Here is a 22651-nt window from a genome sequence, read left to right on the forward strand (position 1 = left end):
GGAGGGTCATTTTCTGGCCTCTTTTTCCTTCCACAGTTCAGTACTGGGAGAGGCAGTCAGCGGCCGGCCATTTGGCTGAACGCAGGCATCCATTCCCGGGAGTGGATCTCACAGGCCACGGCAATCTGGACTGCGAGAAAGGTTATGTCTCCTGGTATTAACTGAGAATTCTGGTGGGCCCGGGGTTTCCTCTGCAGTGTCCCATGTGGCTGGGCTCACGGGATGAGGTGGGAGAGTACTCTGCATAGACACAGTAGGCTGGGGGTCTTTTCTGATCAGAGAAACTGTGGCCAAATGCTAAAGTGCGTTCATGGCAGCAGGCAAGCTCATGAACTACAGAGGTGGCCCTGAGACACTGACCCATAGTCAGCCCTGCAGGAAGGAAACAGTCTTTCAGCATCAAAGCCCAGATAAGCTTTGCCTTCAGTCCCTTCCAGGTCCCTCAGGCCCTCGGGGACCTCATGCTAGCTCCATGTCCCTCTGGAAAATCTTCTTTAAGCCAGTGCTGGGGGAGGAGGGGTGGTGCAAGTGGAGGATCCTACCCCTAGAATGGGGGCTCAGGTTCCTAATAACTGTTATGATGTATGGCTCTCCCCTCCCCTGTTCCCATTCCCTGGAAGGAATGAATAAACCAGGCAGCCCAGGACTCACTGAAGTTGGTGTTACCAGGCAGCCATGTTCCCCTAGGTTTTGAAGTGCTCTGGGGGCTGTGCAGAGAGCTGCACCTATGAGGGTGGTAGGGAGGCTGTAGAGGGTGGACATTGTTCTAGGAGGTGGGCATCTGGGGAGGACACACAGGCTTAGATCTGGCAACACATCCTGCAGTGGCAAAACTGACAAGCTTGTTGGCTCTGCTTAGATTGTAACTGATTATGGGAAGGATCCAGCCATCACATCCATCTTGGAGAAAATGGATATTTTCTTGTTGCCTGTGGCCAATCCTGATGGATATGTTTACACACAAACTCAAGTGAGTGATACCGACTGAATGGGCTGGGCTTGGAGTTAAGACTTGTTTGTTAACTTCCTTGCTTTGCCACTAAATAGTTGTATGACCTTGGAGAAAAGCTCCACAAAATGTGCTCCTTAGGAGCTTACTCAGGGTCTCATTTTCCAGTCATTCTCTAAGCTGAGAGTCACCAGGGAATATTTTTTCTTAGAGGGAATAGTCTAATGAACTCCCTATTATGAATCTTGAACAATTATCAACACTTTACCAATTTCTTCTTTTCATTTCTTTCCCTCCCACATATTTTTTTCCTGACGTATTTTAAAGCAAATCCCAGACATCAGATTATTTCATTCAAAACTTCTTTAATATTCATCTCTAGCTGGCGATAATTAAAATAACAAAAAATATACCACTATCAGCTGTAAAAAATTAATGGTAGTTCTTTAATATCATGTGATATTCCCAGTTATCTTTAAAATGTCTTTTGAGTCAGTTTGTTGAAATCAGGATCCAAATAAGGTCTGTTACACATTTGGTTGTTACGCCTCTGCCAGCTTTTTAATTCTACAACATTAACCCCTCCTCCTGCCCCCACATATCTTTTAAAATGTCATTCATTCATTGGAGAAACCAAGTAAATTGTCCTGTAGAATGTCTCACTTTCTGAATTTGCCTGATGGCTTCTTTGTTGTGTGCTGTTTAATTTATTCCGTCATCCCCCGTATTTCCTGTTCACTTGTGGTCCAATCTAGATGCTTGGTTGGATTCAAGTTAATTTTTTAGGCAAGAATAAAATAGTTACTGTGCACTGTCTATCACATTAGTGATAACTGAGGCCCATAATATCTATTTGTCCCACTTTTACCAAAGCCCAAAATTATTCAGTGGATTCAGGTGGTGTCAGCCTGGGTCTTGCAGTTATGAAGTCCTCATCAGGGCATTTTGGGAAGTCTTTTTCTCCAGGTCAGAAGGGCCAAGCTTCCTCTCCCTGGGGGATGAGAGGAGACTCCTCACTTAGTGAGGGCTGAAGCCCCAGTGATCCTCCAGATCTCTGGAGTTGTTGCAGGCAGCTTGCCCCGTCCACGGGGCCATCTCCATCACAGGTCCCCAAAGAAAGCCTCCAACTCTCCTGTACCCTGACCCATCTCTGAATGTTTGCTCCTTCCTTGGTGGATTTTTCAGGACCGATTATGGAGGAAGTCACGGTCTCTAAATCCTGGAAGCTCCTGCATTGGTACTGATCTAAATAGAAATTGGAATGTTAGTTTTGCAGGTATGTGGGGGAGATAGTTTTAAAATTTTGCTACCTCTGCATAGCCTGGTCCACAGGACTCTGAGGTGGCAGTGAGGGAGGAGCTGGTTTCCAAGCTGGCTCCATTGCTGATTCATTGAGAAACTTGGGTAAATCCCTTACCCCATGTTTTTGTTTTTGTTTTTGTAATTTTGAAAGGGAATCTCTGTCCTCCTGAGAGAATGCTAATTTTTTTTAAAGTTCTGCTTTAAATATATAAATCTATGGGCCTACTTTATACCCTGGTTATCATGGCTTCTGGACAAGTTACTGGGTGAGTGGAAGGGCAGCTCAGAATAGAGCAATTAGCACTATTACTCCAACAGGCAAGATCATATTCTGAAAATTAAACTGCAGCAGTTTACCCTTAGATGTATAAGTGTGAACCTCAGCCCTTTGATGTCATGGAAAGAGAATGAAAATTAGAAGACCTGGGTTCTGAGTTCCAGCTGTTTAAAAATCATTCCCACAGTAGTGCCAACTATGTTCCAGGTACTTTCCCATATGTTATCTTATTTATTCTTCTGACCTAGAGAGTGAATATTCTTATCTGAAATGAGACAGTTGAAGCTCAGAGACAATCTCAAGAGCATATGGTTGATAAGAATTAGGATCTAAACTCACTTTGCAATTCCAGATCCTGATAGTTCTCTTTCACTATTCCACAGCTGTACTGATACTTTGTTTTTAATGTACTGTTGTAATGTAATATTTAATGTAATGTTTTAATGTAATGGTTTTACTTCTCTTACTTGGATAGAAATACCACACAAACTATTGGGGGGAAAATAATGTGATTGTGGGAAAATAGCTGATATAAATGTGGGAATGGAGGGCATCAAGGTTAAGACACAACGGGGGTGGTTTCACACACACATCAGATACCTTAGGGGGCTATACTGTGAAGTAAAACAGAAGGCAGTAATTCTAATACCTGTCAAATAATCAGGAAATTTTTAGCCACAACAGTAGATTATTTTTGGCAGCACTTGGCCATTAATATCTGAACTAAGAGAATGAGTTGACACCAGTATAAATGGAGTCATTTTCATTATTAATTGGTATTCATATTAATTATCTAGAATACTCATTAATTACAACTCATTGTCGTGTGTGATATTAATTATTTATGACAACTATTAGTGATACAATACAAGGTCATCTCTATCCATTTAAAGGAGTCCTACCAGTTTTCCTGCTTAGCCGTGGCAGATTCAACACCCCGACCTCCCACTTCCACACCCTTCCCACAAATACACACATGCGGACCAGGTTCTCGAGGGCAGCTATCAGGGGCCTGCTCATACCTCGCGCCCCGCTTCTGGGTAGAGTATCCTGTATTTCTGCTTTTTAGCGTATGGGTTAATATTTCTGCTTGGGTCATCCCTACAGGAAAGGGAGCCAGTGACGACCCTTGCTCTGAAGCATACCATGGAACCCATGCCAATTCGGAAGTAGAGGTGAAATCGGTGGTAGATTTCATCCAAAAACACAGGAATTTCAAATGTTTCATTGACCTTCACAGCTACTCACAGCTGCTGATGTACCCATATGGGTACACGTTCAACAAGGCCCCGGATACTAAAGAGCTGGTAAGTTGTGGGCTGCTTCTCATTCAGCCCTGGGTCTGCTTTTCACCCGGGTGCTGCCAAGGTGGTGGTTCCCTAGCTTCATAGGGAAAGTCCAGGATCAGGGCTTGTTTCGTTAAGGGCCCAGTCTTCTCTCCCTGTTCTTTGCGATGTGCCGTCAGGCTTACTGGAAACAGGAAGAAGATGATGCCTCTTATTTTTGTGTTTGCTGTGAGTTGCAAGAACCACACCTTGCAACCCCGTCTTTCCTTTTCACTTGTTTTTCTGACCAAAATGTATTGCAGAGGCACTTTTTGTGAAGAAGTGTGGGTGACGTTGTGGTGGGTAAGGGAGGGGTGCTCCTCACTCCAGGTAATGTAGAGTTTAAGTAGGGTGTAGACCACAGCCTAGGGGTGCTCTGTGTCACATACATTTACTCACCCCAGGATATGAGCAGGCATCACATCAGCAGCAGGACTTCCTGGCAGCTGCAAGGTGATTGTAGTCCCTGCTCTCTGTGCTAGTCTGCTTGAGTGTGCCCCTCTGTCCAAGGCCACGCCCTACCTAGGGCTTATGGCTTGGTGTGGACTAGATTCTGGTCTCAAGCAAATGCTCCGTGTAGGGTACATCCATATATGGCAGCCCCTACCTCCACTTTGGAAACACTCAACTCTTAGAAGGTTTTCTCTTGAACATGCTTGCCCTACCCTCATGTTCATGGACATGATATTCCCTTTCTACAAGATAGGTGAGGATGGCGGTGCCTTTACTAAATTCCTAATGGGCTGGCGAGCTTAAATACAGCTCCTCTAATTTGAGTTATTAATACACATGATTTCAGAGTGCTTATCTGGTCTTCCTCCTCTCTCCTTACCCTCTTCCCTAAACTGGAAGTAAAGAACTGAGGATGTAGTAGGAGAAGGAATTGGAGGAACCATACCATTTCCCTCACTTTGTAGTCAGACCTGGGCTCTGGTTGGAAGGGAAAGAAGAGATCAAAATGGAACATTGGGGCTGGGTTCGGGAAGCTTCCAAACCACTGCAGGACAGAACAGCTGAGGAATGTCTGGCTTTGGGATCCATTCTCTCTCACTCCACTGATTTCCCTGCTCCTAGGATGAGGTGGCAAGGCGTGCAGCCAAAGCTCTGGCTTCGCTGTCGGGCACTGAGTATCGCGTGGGTCCTATCAGCACCACTATCTGTAAGTACTCACTGTTTTTATTGGTTATTAGAAATGCTTTGAGAGGACACTTGAAATGGAGCAGGAGAAGAGGTGCCAGTCAGCCTTCCTACATGTAGTCTGTTTCTGTTGTTAGTGATGGGCTGAATTTATGTTAAGCCTGTGATGATAGCTGCCACAGGCCGTCATCTTCATCAGTGGTTATCACTCTTATGCTCATTATCATGGGCCCATGATGAAGTTAAGTCTTGTCAGCATGGTAGAGTCTGTGTTCCTTGTCTTCCGTGAAAGATCCTGACATGGTTTATCAAAAACTCCTCAAGCCCATCATTCCATCTTCAAAGGAAACCCACCTTTGGCTTGGCAGACTGAGGTGGTGGGAGGGAGTAGAGGAGACCCCCTTGCCTTCCTGTCAGAAATGAACACACATTGAACATAGCGAGCTGGGTTGGCAGGGGGCGTCCTCCAGACAATGATTAGCATTAGCTGAAAAACAAAAACAAAAACAGACCTTACCAGGACCCCAAACATGAACATGGTCTTGAGGCTCATTACCCACAACTCAACCACAATTTGAGGAAATACCCTTATTGTGGTTTCTCAGTGAAGTGTTTCATCTGAGCATTTCACTCTGTTTCTTTCGAGATCCTTCCAGTTCCCTTACTCTGTGAGTTTGATCTTTAAATTTTAAGATCAAATTGAAGGATATGATTATTCTCCAAGACCCCAGCTGTAAGTGGGAAGTAAAAACACAAATGTGGGGAGCATAAAGTGAGTTCCTTTCTTTCCCCCTCTGGTGCTTTCTCTGTAAGTAGTTTCCATCAATTGGTCCACCCTCAAAGCCCCTACAAACTTGCTGATATTTCTCTCCTTTCCTATACTGAACTTGCTCTCCCATCCTACCTGCTTCGCCCTCAACTAGCTGTTCCCTTCAATCTTCCTTTTCTGCAAAGATTCTCCATCCCACCTCTTGGCTCCTCCTCTATACTCTAATCTCAGCACTCTTGTCTGTGTTTCATATTCCACCAAGCTGCATAAAGCAGTTAGCATGATACTGGTGTTTGTGTTGCTAATTGCAACAACAATCCATTAATTATTCATGGTAATACTAGTGTTGTTGAATGGGAACTCCTTAGAGAACAAACACATGAGGAGAGGATCTCCACTCTCTGTTTAATTAGTCAGAATTGAATCCTGGATCAAAGAGAGCTAAAGGAATTTGGTAGGAGCCCCCTGAGGAGGTCCTCTCAGAAGATCTTTGAGTGTCACCAGGCCCTGACTTTTGGGTCAGACACCAATTTAAAGAATAATCTTTACCACACACATCAAAAACATTCCTCTCCCCAGCATGGACTGTGCCAAAATGATGAGATACCCATTAGATTCCTCCAACAGAAGAGGAGAAAGGCTCTCCTGAGTTATGTCCGGGAGATATAATATTTCCTACCTCCTTTGAGAGCCCATTTTCTGTATTTTTTAATAGGCTTTTTCTGCTCTCCTTTCTTTCCAAAAATGAAATCAATGTTTGTATAAAAACACTCCAACTCCCTGGGTTATGGTATGTGCTGTATAGGTAGTTGACATTTATCCCTTCAAGCACTGGAGCTTTTCTTAGATTAATCATTTTAGATGAAAATAATTCTAAAATGGATTTTCATACTTTCCTGCCTCCTTAAACAGAGCACGTAGAAGAGATCTGAGCTCCTTTCTTCATGACTGAGTGGCCTTCTGAACATCAGTTGTTGTATCTCAAAGGCCTTCCATGCTGTATCAGACTGTTCGATCCTTATGCTCAATAGCCCAGCCTGTTTTGCTTCTTTAATTCTCATGTCTGCTTTTTAGTTTTCATGTCTCCTTCCTCAGGCCACCTGCCTCTAGCAACCCTCTCCCCTCCTCCTCATTGATTCTGATCTACTAAGGGCTTGGAAACAAGTTTTTTGGGCTCGTTTGGCTTGTGACTGGATGTTGAGTATTAAGGATGTTCATGATAGCATGTCAATCGTCACAAAAGACGGGTGAGCACCTAAATGTAAATGTTCATCGGTAGAGTGCTGTGTAAAACATATTTGGTGCATTCATACAGTGAAACAGTATGCAACCCTTAAGTGAATGAGGTGAATCTGTATGTGCTAGTAAGGGAAAATCTTCAAATGTTAATTGAAAAATACAGTGTGCAGAGCAGTGTTAATAGTATACTCCTATATGTGTTTTTGAAAAAAAAGAGTAGGTAGACTTAGCAGGAACCCAAGTAAAGTGAAGTTCATGGATCTGATCGATTTGCTCAGCAGAGGTTATCTTGCCTCTTTCCTGAATTTAAAATCCGTTCTGAAATATTTGAGCTTGCCATGTAAATAACTTATAGAAACTTTTGGTGCCATTGTCTGTTTTTTACACAGTATTTTCTCTGTGTAGAGAAAGACTGTGGGAACTACAGAAGGATTTCAGAGAGTATAGGAGAGCCTGTTTCATAAACTTAGGGAGCGTGTAATTGCAGCAGAAGCAGCATTTCTAGAAAATCACAAATGATATCATGAGAAACAACCCTCAGGGACAGTGGAAAAACAAAAGGGCCCATATTTTCACTGAACAGACATATATATATATGTTACATACTAAAGAGACTAGAAGTAGGTTGAATAAAACAGGGACTTTGTTATCAGCTGGACCAGCCCTGCCATTTTCCATCCATATTTTCTTAGATAAATTATTCATTCTGAGACTGGATTTCCTCATCTGAACAGCAAGGCAAATAATACCTTCCTCACTGGTTTCTTAAAGATTAAATGAGCTGATAAATGTAAACTTTCTAGCATAATGACTGGCTCATAGTAGATTTCAATAAATAGTAGCTGCTATTGACATCATTATTTTGTTATTCAATATCATCTACTCTTTGCACTTTCGGCCAATTTCTGCTCTAGTGGAGTTTGACTGGGAAGAAGCAGGGAAACAAGCCTCTTGCCCTTCCTCAGCCTTTTGGCAAAGGGAAGTCCCAAGGGCTGTGCTTCTTTCTCTCTCTGTGTGTCAGTTCTCTCTTGTGATGTAAAAAGTTACCCTAGAATTTAGCAGCTTAAAACAATAAACATTAATTTTCTTACACAATTTCTGTGGGTCAGGACCTCCAGAGCATCTTAGCTGGGTGGCTCTGGCTCAGGGGCTCTCAGGAGGTTGCAGTCCAGGTGTCTTCTGGGGGGACAGTCATCTAAAGGCTTGATGGGGCTGGAGGATCTGCTTCTCAGGGGGCTTACTCGGGTGCCTGGCAGATGAGTACTGATTATTGACAGTGAGTTCTTCACCACATAGACCTCTTTTTAGGGCTGTTTGAGTGTCCTTACAACATGACAGCTGCCTCTCCCCAGAGCGAATGATCCAAGAAAGAGCAAGGCAAAACCCATGGATTTATGACCTAGCCTTGAAGGGCACACACCTTCATTTCTGCAGTCTCCTGTAACAGGTCAGGTCAGTCCTATCCAGTGTAGGAGGGCATTACACAAGGGTGTGAATACCAGGAGACAAGGATCATTGTGGCTATCCTGGAGGCTGCCTACCACACTCTGTCAAGATTGGTTTTGAGTGACCTGAAGGAGTCTACACAGTGAGTTTGGTGACAAGATGGAAATGAGCATTTAAAATCTCTTGGTTTGAGACTAGTGGAGACCCTCATGGTGCAGGACAGTCTGAGACATAATTCAGGCCAGTGTTTATGTGTTGTAGGCCTGATGACTTTCAGATCCCTAAGGAGCCACAGGTCCACAGAATTCCTGGCCCCTTCCCTTCTATTTCTGAAGGGAACTAGGCTTCAAAGGTGTTTTCTCTTTTGACTTAACAGATCCAGCTAGCGGGAGCAGCACTGACTGGGCATATGATAATGGCATCAAGTATGCATTTGCTTTTGAGTTGAGAGATACTAGGCACTATGGCTTCCTTCTGCCAGCCAACCAGATCATCCCCACTGCAGAGGAGACCTGGCTGGGGATGAAGACCATCATGGAACATGTGCGGGACCACCTCTACTAGATGAGGAGCCCCGCTCTTTCTACATCTACTTATCCCCATTACACACACATATAAGCCCACTATAAAGGACTCTTGTTCTTTCACATGTGAGTCAGAGCCTTCTGGCTTTGTAGAGAACAAAGGCCAGCCCCTTTCTAGCCCCCTCCTTGAAGTTTGTGCATTCTTGTGGTGCTCTGGGAGAAGTGCTTCTGCCACCCTGCTATCTTTTGGTCCTGCTGTTTTGCTGAACACTTTGTATGCCTCTCCTTCCACACAGCTGGTTGGGCAAGCCACATGTAGGATCACTCCTTACTGGGTGGCATGTCTCTACCTCATTTTTAGAACAAAAGGACATCTGAAATATTTCTCTAGCTTCATCCAATCTAGCCACGCCTGTGGCTTTGCTCTGGTGGGGGTCCCATGGGAAGTACTGTGGAAGATAAAGCTTGTTTTTTAGATTGGTCTCAAAGATGACACCGAACTTCCTTTAATTTATCTCACTCTTTCTTGAAAATATTTTTCTTTGGAAAATAAATCCCATAGGGTCATCAGTATAGATCATCCCCCTCCCCCTTATTTTCTTTGTTTGTTTTTGGTCTGAATACAAAGTAGAGGATCACTTCTTATCACTGGGCCAAAAATTCCCAGATACTACATCTCTGATCATATTCTTCCCTTTATTATTCAGTGTAATTGGGATCCCAGAAGGAGATCTGTGTCACTGTGGGTACTGCCCACTCAGAAACCCTAGATGAAGTGCTGATCTGATAGCAGGATTGCTAAATTATCCCCATCTGTCCTAATGGGCTCACCTCCACTCTGTCTTTTGAACTTGCTTCAGATATCTTCCTCTCACCCTGCTGGTCCTAAATCACTCCTCTGGCCTGGATAATCTCACTGCCCTGGCACATTCCTGTTTGTTCTCTTGTGTCCCTTGTGTTTCCTTCTGGTTTTTGTTTTTTGTGTTTTCTGTTTTTGGTCCTTAAAGTTGCTGTTTTCTATTTTGCATCCTGGACCATGAATACCAAAGTGGAGCAAGGATTCATCAGTTAGATGCCTCTTTAGGCGCCACTTTCTCCGTTCCTTCTCAGTGTGTACCATCTGCACCACCCCCCTTTTTTCCAGTTTGCTTTTTTCAAGCATGTCTGTAAATCTTGTCCTTCTGCCTAGGATTTGTGCAGCATCTGGTGTGTGCTCATAAACCAATAAATATTCAGACTGAGTCTCCTGATCATCTCCTGTTCTTTGCCTTCACCTGAATGGAACCAAGCCATGGTTTTGAATATGCAGCTCTTTATAATGTCAAAAGTCAATTTTAATCCCTGTCCATATCACATGACATATAGGAAGGCCTTCTCCATCAGGCCTCCAGGGCCTCCAGGGTAATGTTACCTTGGTGATTTCTCTCAGGTCCTAGGTCTAGTTCTTAGTTTTTCAGCTCAGAAGCTTGATATTCTCTGTGTCCATATTGATTAGGCTTGGGGATGCTGACTCACGCCTACAGAGCTCAGATGAGACAGATGATAAAATCAGAATACAAATTTATTAATTTATATCATGGCATGTAACTGTTTAGTGGATTGGATCCTCACGTTGGCCTGAACAGTACATTCTCTCCCTGTAGGCAAAGATACATGGGAAGCCAAATTATAATCAGAAGGTTGTTTAGTGAGCGGGGTGTCAGAGCAAGGAAAGTTAATTACAGTCTATGATTAGAATTTTTAATGGTATCCAGCTCTAATAGCGTGATACATCCAATTCTGTAACAAGAACACACCTGCCAGTCAGCCAGCTGGTCGCTTGTGCTGGCTAGTCAGGGCTGTCTCAGACCAGACACTGTCTCAGTAGGCATGACAATGCTTGCCTCCGTGACTTGCCTGTAACCTGGCTCTATTGGTGGAACCCCCTACCCCCAAGATTGAGAATGTCCTTTAGATTCCTTGAGAAAGAGCTCTTAAACAAGACCTAAAAAGCCATAAAAGAATACCTGTGACTATAATAAAATTAAGTTTTAATGTGTATGACTATAATCAAATTAAGATCTCTTCATTAAAAGACGCCATAAAGAAATAGAGAAAACAAGTTATAAACTAGGAGAAGATATTCACAATATTCATAATACACTCAACAGACAAAGGATATACAAAGAACTACAGATCAGTAAGAAAAGCACAAATAATCTGATAGGAAAATGGACACAAGATATGAGCAAGCATTTCACTTAAGAGGTAACAGGTATTCTGATAAACATGGGAAGAGATGATTACTGATGGAAGACACACACATCAAGACCACAGTGAGATGCCATTTCATATTCATCCAGTTTACAGAAATTAAAAAGTTGGAGAGGAGGTGGATGATAGGCTGTCTTATTGGTGGGTGTGTGAATTAGTAAAACAATGTTGGAAAACAGTTTGGCATTATCCTCTGAAGTTCACACTAAAGTTTATGATCCAGCTATTCCACCCCAGGCATAAATCCAAGAAATTCTTGCAGTATACAACAGGAGACATATATGAGAATGTTCACAGCAACACTGTAATAACAAAAACCTAACAACAACTTAAAAGTTCACCAGTGGGAGAATGAGTGAGTAAAGTATGGTATTTTTACATACTGAAATATTATACAACAAAACAAGATTTCGTGTGATTTTTTTCTAGAAAGTTCCAAATAACTGGAAAAACATATGAGATATACACACACATACATGTACAAACACTTACAGGAAAGACACCAAATTTGGTAAAGCTTTATAAAAAAGGAAGCAATAATGAAATAAGTCAAGAGAATGACAAATACTGTATGCTTTCACTTAAATGTGGAATCAAAAAAGTAAAACAAACTGGTGAATATAACAAAAAGGAACAGACTCACAGACACAGAGAACAAACTAGTGGTTACCAGTGGGGAGAGGGAAAGGGGGTAGGGGATTAAGCAGTACAAACTATTATGTATAAAATAAATAAGCTACAAGGATATATTGTACAACACAAGGAAGATAGCCAATATTTTATAATAACTATAAATGGAGTATAATCTTTAAAAATTGTGACTCACTGTGTTATACACCTGTAACTTAAATAATATTGCAAATCAGCTATACCTCAATAGACAAGGGGAGCAGGGATAAGGGAAGCAAAATATAGTAGACATGCGCAGACCCTTGTTCTGGTCAAGAGCACTCATCCCCAGCTGCTATGAGTGTTGGCTGTCAACCAATCAAAGCCCCATCCTTCTCTGAGAATTGCCTTTAGCCAAACAGGGGCTGCCTCACCCAGGAAGCTATGCACCTGCCTTCTCTTTATTACCTCCCCAAATGTTAGCTGATGACTGCCTGACTTGGAGGTACAAACAGCTAGCCTTTTGCTTCAAGGTAGAGTCAGTGCTGTGGTGCAGTGTACGCTCCAGAGCTTTGAATCCAGTCTCCAATAAATTATACATCCTTGCTTAGCTTTTCCTCCCATCCTGCCCTGCTTCCCAGACTCCCCTTCTGCTGAGAATTCCCTCAGAAAATCACCTAAGCAAGAATCCCATCTTAGGCTCTGCTTCTACGGAAACAAAGAACCTGGGCTTCTGAATGATGATTACCTTAGATGGGGAGAGGCTAGGGGATGAGATAAGAATCAGGGCCCTATAGTGAGATGAAGGACCTTAGCTTTTGTTTTTGGGTCTGGGTTTTTTTGGGTTTTTTTTTTTTGGATATTTATTACCTGATTTTAATAAGTCTAATTCAACAGCTAAATAAATAACAAAAGAAGGCCTTGTAAGGATCAATGATGAGCGTGCCATTAACCAAGAATTACAATTAATCTATTTCTGTGGTCCTGAAATCCAATTTTAAAAGTGTTTACAAAGATACAGATTTTTTTTTTTAAAAAAAGGTTTTACTATTCAGCACGCATTTATTGAGAGTGTAATGTGTGCCATGAACAGCTTTAGATACTGGCAATGCAATGGCAAACAAGAAGAAAAAAATCCCTTCTTGCATGGAATTTCATTGTAGTTGGAAAGACAGGAAATGAGTAAACAATCAAAATTTTTAATTTGGGTAATGAGAGCTGCTATAAAAAAACAAAAACCTGGCCGCTGTCGGGAGAGTGATGGGTGGTGGTGGGGCCTCTGGATTGGGAATGTTAGAGGAGATGGCTTGTATTATAAAATTAGTCTTACCTCTCTTCTTTGTATTCTGTTTGTACTCCCCAAAACGACGTGGAAAATGTGGGCTGAATGTTATTATCCACATTTTACAGGTGGCAAATCTCAAGAGTAGTAGGTTTCTTGCTCAAGACAAATAATGTCTTCTGTAAGTGAAGACCCCACTGAAAAAGAGAAAATCTGAGTCGTAAACATTCATGAACACAACTTAAATTTCTGAAACACATTTCGATTTGAAAGGCTCTCATACCTCATCAAACCAGTTTCCATGGAATTTTCCGTTAGTAAGAACACCAGAGGATGGAAAAGGGACAGTCCACTGATAATAGAAAAATGTATTTTGAGTTTTCTTCTTTGTGGTACTGGGCAGGGGTTTTCTGAGCCATTTCCAGGTCTTACACCCAATCCTTTTAGGGACCAAAAGAAGACCTTTTGTGAAGTAGCTGATAGGGTGAGGGATATGGTCCATGACTCTGGATGGGATTAGCTGTCATCAGTGTGTTGCCCACTTGAAACCAGAGCCACTTGTTGAACTAAGGCCACCTGGGGACTGAAAGACAGACCATATCCACTTCTGTCTGGGTTACAGATGGTGAGGAGCAACAAAATAGCCCACCTTGTTCACTTAGCCATGTGACATTGAGCCGTGATGTAACCTCTGGGAGCCCCAGTTTCATCATCTTTAAAATGAGAATAATGATCATATTTACAATAGCTGATCAAGAGAATTCAGTAAACTAATGTATTAAAGTACTTAGCACCTTACCTGGCAGAAGAAGTACTCATTATGTATTAGCTTGAATTATTATTCTCAGCAAGTGGTGAAAATTCATTTATGAGTGAGAACATTGGCATTTTCCCTTAATAGAAGCCTTATTTTCTTTAGACTCAAGACAATGACAAAGACCTCAACAGTTCACAGAAAAGCACTAGTTGAATGCTGTCATTTTTAATATTGAGATTCTTTCTCTAGGAACTTTCCCATGTTAAACAGATATTGATGCCCTTTTATTTGACTAATCAAAGGAACATTGCCTGAAACCATCACAGGTCCAGCTTCCAAACACAACTACATCAAGTATATAGGGTCACCTTTGATTTTTACAGGCCCTGCCTGCCATAGGTCTATTTTGGGTGAAGTTGAGGGTTTGTTCCAGCTTTGGAATGTCCTATGTAGACTGCACTTCTTTTATGTCACTATCTTAAGACCAACTCTGACGAACCATTTTTATCATTATCATCATCATCCTTATCTTTCTATTTGATGAATTCTGGAATTTTGCCAAACCAGCCAGCTTGTAAAATAAATTCTCTCTACTATTTGCATTGAGCCTTAAATCATGAACACCAGTTGTTTCTTATATTTGAAGTAAAGCTCTAGGTGTATTGGGGGCATCTAGAGAGCACAGGCAGTTTTTTCCTTCTCTAGAATATATGGGTACCGTGATGCTGCTGGGCAATTTACTCCTTTAATGCAGAAAGTGAATTTCATAGTTTTTTGTATCTCCTACAAGGCTGAGCTCAGCAGCTAGTAAATATTTGTTGATTTGACTTGCTGCAGGGCAGCAAGTTAACGATCACATAAGCCATACTCCCAACAAGTTAGGGCAGCAGAAAAAGAGTACTTTTCCAACAAATATTATCAGTGGAATTCTGGAAAATAGATTGGAATGTATGTCCCAAAGTTCTGAGAGAAACAGAGTATAAATTAGACCTTCAGAGATAAGCAAGACTTGATATTGGTTAAATTGCTTACATTTTTGTAATGATTTACAGTTTTAAAATGCTTTTTTAGATATTGGATAATTAAATTATCACAACCACCTGGGGATATGTGCAGGATGGGTACTATTATCCCTGTGTAACTGATGAGGAGTCAAAGAATTAAAGAAGTGAAGTAACATGTCCAAACATAGATAAATGGAAGAGGTGAAGTAGAGTCTCAACGCCAGCTCTACAGATTATTTCTGAGAAGGCAGTTTTAATGCCTTTAAAGTGCAGAGTTCCTCCAGGCCCTTTGGTCTCACAGCCTGGCCCCTGAAACCTTTGAGTTTCCAGGTTTGCAGTAGTGAGAGGGAATTTAGGGAGGAAACAGGAGCCAGGTCTCCCTCTTTGGCTGCCATTGCTAGCTGATAATGGCCATGATTGAGGGGCATTGGGTGGTTCCTGTGGCCCAGCATTGTCATCAAGGGAGAATTGGGGCACTATTTTAATTATTACAAAATACCTGGAATGGACCAAAGACACTATTTCTATCCTTTGGGGACTTCATGCCCTTGAACAGGGATTAAACAACCCAAAGAACCACCTACTCCCATTAACCATTAGCTGCTTGAAACCTTGGATGATGAAATGTCCACTGCTCTCAACAAACAAATAGATACATTCTGTTTGAGTATTTAAACAACTTGGCCTAACCTTAGAAAACCATTAACCCAGATTTTGGGTTTATGATTCACTCAAGGGCAGAGCCAAGGTTTTATTTATTTTGGATCTGCAGCACCTAAGCGCCAATTGGTGACACCTGCAGCGGCGTCAGTTTCACATGTGATCCACCTAGCTAACTGGCTGAGGCAATCTCCCTTCCTCAGCTCCGAGTATCTTGCCATGGTATTGTTCTTTTCTGATGGATGTAAGAAGCACAGAGGTCAGGGAAAGTAAAGACCTTCTGCTCGAATTTCAGCAAATCTGTATTAGAAAACTCAGAGAAGTCAGGCCCAGTGGGAAAGAAAGGATGACCTGTCTCATCATTGTGAAGTGATATTTCTAAAATGCTTCCAGAGGCAGCTGGTGGTGGACAGGTATTAACTTGTTAAGGAGGCATGTCAAAGAAGGCATCAGATCTCCGCCACCACCCACAACCCTGTTCCGGCCCCAGGGCCATCAATAGGATAAATATCTAACAGGCATGTTCCTTTACGTTCTCCAGGCTCCCTGGTGCCTGGCAGGTGGTCTAGGAGCTTTCCGTTTACTCAGGAAAACAAATGAGGGACTCATGTAGCCAGAAAGTTATTTGTTCAAGCTGGAAAGTAGACAAATTGCTAAGCAGGGGAAGGCCTGGTAATAAATAGCACTGGCCCTGGAAAAGGGTGTTTACTTCCCATTCTTTGCCAGGGCTGCAGCGTGGTGGAAGGATACAGGTGCCAGTTCTGCAGTCTCAGAGGCCAGTGGTATCATGACCTTTGGAAATTAAACCAGACAATTGAGAGGAGGCAGTCGAGAGATGATTTTCCTTACTTCCAATAGAAGTAGAAATAATAACCAGTTGATGAGTATTTTCCTGAGTTGCTCAAACCTTTTGCTCTAGTAATGTCAGGATTTTACTTTTTATTTTTCTGACACTTTTGGTTCCAAATTTGTGGACTCTTCCTCAACTATTACTGTCATCAGTATTTGAGCAATGTAAGGTTCAGAGTGAAATTGTTACTAAGGATTTAATGGCCCTGTGTTCTAAATCTGTTTTTTTTTTGTTTGTTTGTTTCTTTTTTGTTTTGTTTTGTTTTGTTTTTAACACCCTGAAGTGTCTGTCACATTTCTCAAGACCTCAACACCCAAGGTATTTCTGTGGTCCCGGGAGAGGATAGGCTTCACTCTTCCTGCTAAACTATCTTCCAGAGTCAGGCTGTCTTCTTTCATACATGATAAGTTCCTGAACATGTATGTATATGAAAGTTTAGGAGTAGAAACAGATTATAATTAGTGTATTCTCAGTGAGCCAAAACCTTTCTACTTAAAGTCAAATGACAGCATCAGGCCGTACCAGGGAGCTTGTCTGAAAGAATCTCTGGCGCCCCTCCAGACCTGCTGAATCAGAATCTGCACTGAACATGAGTTCCAAGTATGTGAATTACATGCCCAGCAAAGTTGGGGAAGCACTGAGCTAAAAATATATTACCAATTACACCTCACCACATCATCTTTTAGACAGGTGTTCTCTACATTGGGTATACATTAGAATCAACTGGGAGCTTTTGCAAACTACTGATGCTTGGGTTCCATCCCAGACCAATTAAAACAGAATCTGTGGACATTGGTTTGTAAAGATCTGCTCAGGTGATACTAATGGACAACCAAGGCTGAGGAAACCACTTTAAACCTAATTTCCAGTACCATTTCCCCAGTGTTTTATACATGGATAAATACTCCATGGATCTCTTATGTTTCTGCACGTCCAGATTATTCCAGTTTCAGTTTATTTTTTCAAGGATGTTAGAACAATAAATAGCTTTGGAAGACAAAGATAATGTTCTCTGTGGAGTGAAGGGCAGATTTGTTTACTGTTCAGTATAATAAAAAATAAAATTAAAAATATTCAAACTGCAGAAAAATAGAGACAAAGAGAAAATCTTGAATGAAGCCAGAGGGGGAAATGTCACCTTACTACTTTTAGAGAAACAAGCATAAGAATTACAGTGGACTTCTTGTCAGACACTGTGCAAGCAAGAAGAGAGTGGGGTGAAATACTGAAAGTACTGAAAACAAAAACCACAAACCAAGAATTCCTGCCCAGTGGGATTATCCTTCCAGATTGAAGGAGACTTAAATAGCCAAAACAATCTTAAGGAAGAGGAACATAGCTGGAGGTATCATGCTCCCCAATTGAAAACTATACTGCAAAGCTTTAGTAATCAAAACAGTATTGTACTGGCAAAAACAGATGCACAGATCAATGGAACAGAATTGAAAGCCCAGAAAAATAAACCTTCATATACATGGATAATTTATGACAAAGGAGCAAAGAACCTACAATGGAAAAAGGATAGTCTCTTTGATAAATAGTGTTGGGAAAATGGGACAGCTACATACTAACACATGAAACGAGACCACTATCTTACACTATACACAAAAATTCACTCAAAATGGAGTAAAGACTTGAATCTAAGACCTGAAACCATAAAATTCCTTGAGAAAAACATAGGTGGTAGCCTCACTGGCATCTTAGTGATGTTTTTGTGGATCCAACTCCAAAGGCAAGGGAAATGAGCAAAAATAAACAAATGGGACTATATCAAACTAAAAAGCTTCTATACATCAAAGGAAATCATCATCAAAATGAATATTGGCTAGGAAAAGGTATTTGCAAATATATATCTGATAAAGAGCTAATATCCAAAAAAATATAAAGAACTCATAAAACTTAACAACAACAAAAAATGACTTTGATTAAAAAATTGGCAGAGAATCTAAATAGACATTTTTCCAAAGAAGACATACAGATGGCCAACAGACGCATGAAAAGATGTTCAACATCACTAATTATTAGGGAAATTCAAATAAAAACCACAATGAGAGATCAACTCACACCGGTCAGAATGGCTATTATTGAAAAGACAAGAAATAACAAATGTTGTAGATGTGGAGAAAAGGAAACTGTTATACACTGTTGGTGGGATTGTAAATTGGTGCTGCCACCATGGAAGACAATGTGGAGGTTTCTTAAAAAATTAAGAATAGAACAACCATTTGACCAGCTATTTCACTTCTGGGTATTTATCCAAAGAACATAAAAACATTAACTCAAAAATATAAATGCACTCCTATGTTCATTACAGCATTATTTACAATAGCCAGGATAAGGAAACAACCTAAGTGTCCATCGATGGATGGATAAAGAAGAGGTGTATGTGTGTGTGTGTGTGTGTGTGTGTGTGTGTGTGTAATGGAATACTACTCAGCCAAAAAAAGAATGAAATCCTGCCATTTGAAACAACATTGATGGACCTTAAGGTATTATGAAATAAGTCAGTCAGAGAAAGATAAATATCATGTGATTTCACGCATATGTGGAATCTAAAAAAATAAAAAATGAACAAACGAAACAAAACAAAAGGAAGTTCATAGATACAGAGGTCAGATTAGTGATTACCCAAGAGGAAGGGGCCTGAGGGGTGGGCAAAATGAGGGGAAGGGGGAGCAACTGTATGGTGATGGATGGTAACTAGACTTGTGGTGATAATCATTTTGTAGTGTATACAGATGTTGAATTATGCTATACACCTGAAACTTATATAATAAGATACAGTAATAAATAAATGTCGACATTTTAAAGAAAGAGTGAAGAAGAAATGCTTTCTCAGACAAACAAAATCTGAAGGAATTCATCCCGGCAGACCTGCTCTGCAGGAAATATTAAGAGAAGTTCTTCAGGGAGTAGGAAAATAACGTAAGTCAAAATTTTGTTTTTATATAAAGAAGGGAAAGGAAGGAATAAATGAAGGTAAAGTAAATATTTTATTTTTATTTTTCTTAATCTGAAAGACAACTGTTTAAAAATAGCAAATAACAATGAGATTATAGTTTATGGATAAGTGAAATATACAGTATTTCAGCAATGTTATAAGGGGTAAGAGGAAGGAAATGGGCATACTCTAAGGTACCCATACCACATGTGAAGTAGTATAGTGTTGTTTGAAGGCAGACATAGATTAGTTGAAAGTGTACATTGCAAACTCTAGGGCAATTACTAAAATAATTTTAAAAGAAGTATGCTTGATATGCCAAGGGAGAAGGTAAAATGGAGTTGTTAGAAATGCTCAATTAAAACCAGAGAGGGCAACCCAGAACATACTTCACAGAACTAGAACAAATCATAATAAAATTTATATGGAACCACAGAAGACCTAGAATTGCCAAACCGTTACTGAAGAAAAAGAAAGGCTGGAGAAATAACTCTCCCAGACTTCAGACAATAATATAGAGCTATAGTAATCAAAACACCATGGTATTGGTACAAAAAACAGACAGACATATGGACCAGTGGAACAGAATAGAGAGCCCAGAAATGAACCCACAAACTTTTGGTCAACTAATCTTCAATAGAGGAGGCAAGAATATACAATGGAATAAAGATAGTCTCTTCAGCAAATGGTGTTTGGGAAAACTGGACAGCAGCATGTAAATCAATGAAGCTAGAACACTCCCTTACACCATACACAAAAATAAACTCAAAGTGGATCAAAGACTTAAACATAAGACAAGATACAATAAACCTAGAAGAAAATATAGGCAAAACATTATCTGACATACATCTCAAAAATGTTCTCCTAGGGCAGTCTACCCAAGCAATAGAAATAAAAGCAAAGATAAATAGATGGGACCTAATTAAACTTACAAGCTTTGGCACAGCAAAGGAAACCATAAGTAAAACAGAGTGACAGCCTACGGAATGGGAGAAAATTTTTGCAAATGAAACCGACAAAAGCTTGATCTCCAGAATATATAAGCAGCTCATACGACTTAATAAGAAGAAAACAAACAACTTAATCCAAAAATGGGCAGAAGACCTAAACAAGCAATTCTCCAAGGAAGACATACAAATGATCAATAGGCACATGAAAAAATGCTCAATATCACTAATTACCAGAGAACTGCAAATCAAAACTACAATGAGGTATCACCTCACACCAGTCAGAATGGCCATCATACAAAAGTCCACAAATGACAAATGCTGGAGAGGCTGTGGAGAAAAGGGAACCCTCCAACACTGCTGGTGGGAATGCACTTTGGTGCAGCCACTGTGGAAAACAGTATGGAGATTCCTCAAAAGACTAGGAATAGACTTACCATATGACCCAGTAATCCTGCTCCTGGGCATATATCCAGAAGGAACTCTACTTCAAAAAGACACCTGCACCCCAGTGTTCATAGCAGCACTATTTACAATAGCCAAGACATGGAAACAGCCTAAATGTCCATCAACAGATGACTGGATAAAGAAGTGGTATATTTATACAATGGAATACTACTCAGCCATAAAAATGACAACATAATGCCATTTGCAGCAACATGGATGTTCCTGGAGAATGTCATTCTAAGTGAAGTAAGCCAGAAAGAGAAAGAAAAATACCACAGGAGATTGCTCATATGTGGAATCTAAAAAAAAAATATATATATATAAATACAAAACAGAAACAGACTCATAGACATAGAATACAAACTTGTAGTTGCCAAGAGGGTGGGGGGTGGGAAGGGGTAGACTGGGATTTCAAAATTTGTAGATACTGACAGGCATATGTAGAATAGATAAACAAGATTATACTGTATAGCACAGGGAAATATATACAAGATCTTGTGGTAGCTCACAGTGAAAAAAAAATGACAATGAATATACGGATGTTCATGTATAACTTAAAAATTGTGCTCTAAACTGGAGTTTGACACAACATTGTAAAATGACTATAACTCAATAAAAAATGTTTAAAAAAAAAAACCAGAGAGGGCAGAAGAGGGGAACAAAAGAAACATAAACATATATAATAAATAGAAACCAGTTACAAACGTGGTAGATATTACTCCAGCTATATCAGTAATAAATTTAAATGTGAATGGTCTAAAAACATCAGTTAAAAGACCGAGATTTTTCAGACTGGATAAGAAGACCCAACTATTAGGGTGTCTACAAGAAACCTACTTTAAATATAAAGATGAGATATATTCAAAGTGAAGTGATGGAGAAAGCTATTCCATGCTAACACTAATCAAAAAAAAGTTGTAGTAGCTATCTTAATTTCAGACAAAGTAGGCTTCAGAAAAGGGGAAATTATGAAGGATAAAGAGGAGTGTTACATTACAATAAAGGATTTAATTCTCCAATAATATATAACAATTCTTAGCATGTTTACACTTAACAACAGAGTGTTAGAATTCATGAGGCAAGAACTCATGTAACTGCAAGGAGAAACAGACAAATCTGCTATCTGGTTGGAGATTTCAGCACCCTTCTTTCAGTAATATTTAGGTCAAACAGGCAGAAACTCGGAAAGAATATAGCTGCCCTGTCTAGCACCATCAGTTGACTTGATCTGATTGACTTTTATGGACTACTTCATCCAACAGCTGGAGAATACACATTCTTCCCAAGCACTCATGGACTATCACAAGGATAGGCCGCTTTCTGGGCCATTACAAAATATTAACAAATTTAAAACAATAGAAATCAGAGAAAGTTTTAGGTTCCCTACACTCAAGAGTCCTCTCCTATAATTCAGCCTACTGCCTGGGCAGGTGTCACCTGGCCCTCTTTGTGGAAAATGAGGCTCAGGGAATTGGCACAAATAAAGTAATAAAGTCCTTTGTCTGTGACCCAGGATTTTTGTATCCTCTGCTGGCATCCATGAAATAATAGCAAGCCAACTTATTAACTTGAAGGCAGGGTAAAAATTTTGACCTTTCAGAGCTCTCGACAATATCTTTCATAGTTTTATTCTTTTTCTGCCCAAATCAATATCTAGCTACCTGGGTTAGTCCAGTGAATGTCCAAGTGAGGCTGTTTGTTTCCAGAATGTTTATTTCCATCTTTTTTCCTACAAAATGTGGGAAAAATGTACAAACAGTGCTGTTTAGATGAGATCAAGTAAGGTGAGGAGCTAAACTGGCAGGCAGCACCCCCACCCCCTACTCCCCACCTCGAAGGCCTGCCATGGGGGAAGATAGTTCTGACTCTATGTGACAAAAAGGAGCAGCAAAGATTCAAAATCCCGAACCAGACATCAGATTCCAAAGACAGA

At 40.6% G+C, this 22651-nt stretch overlaps 1 protein-coding gene across 3 annotated transcripts in view; it reads left to right on the plus strand.

Moving 5' to 3' along the window:
- Window positions 1-22651, plus strand: part of LOC102522976 (carboxypeptidase A5) — a 62410-nt gene that overhangs the window by 10960 nt on the left and 28799 nt on the right. The window contains exons 6-11 of one of the 3 annotated variants that reach the window (XM_006184705.3): window positions 37-141; window positions 860-970; window positions 2135-2225; window positions 3636-3835; window positions 4928-5012; window positions 8821-10200. In XM_006184705.3, coding sequence (XP_006184767.1) covers window positions 37-141; window positions 860-970; window positions 2135-2225; window positions 3636-3835; window positions 4928-5012; window positions 8821-9008 — 780 coding nt within the window. In that variant the 3' untranslated portion in view covers window positions 9009-10200. Of the gene's footprint in view, window positions 1-36; window positions 142-859; window positions 971-2134; window positions 2226-3635; window positions 3836-4927; window positions 5013-8820; window positions 10201-22651 lie in introns of those variants that run through there. The other 2 variants (XM_032483339.1, XM_032483336.1) reach the window with 2 other exon arrangements.

This window comes from Camelus ferus, chromosome 7 (genome assembly GCF_009834535.1).
Source record: "Camelus ferus isolate YT-003-E chromosome 7, BCGSAC_Cfer_1.0, whole genome shotgun sequence".
Taxonomy (NCBI): Eukaryota; Metazoa; Chordata; class Mammalia; order Artiodactyla; family Camelidae; genus Camelus; species Camelus ferus.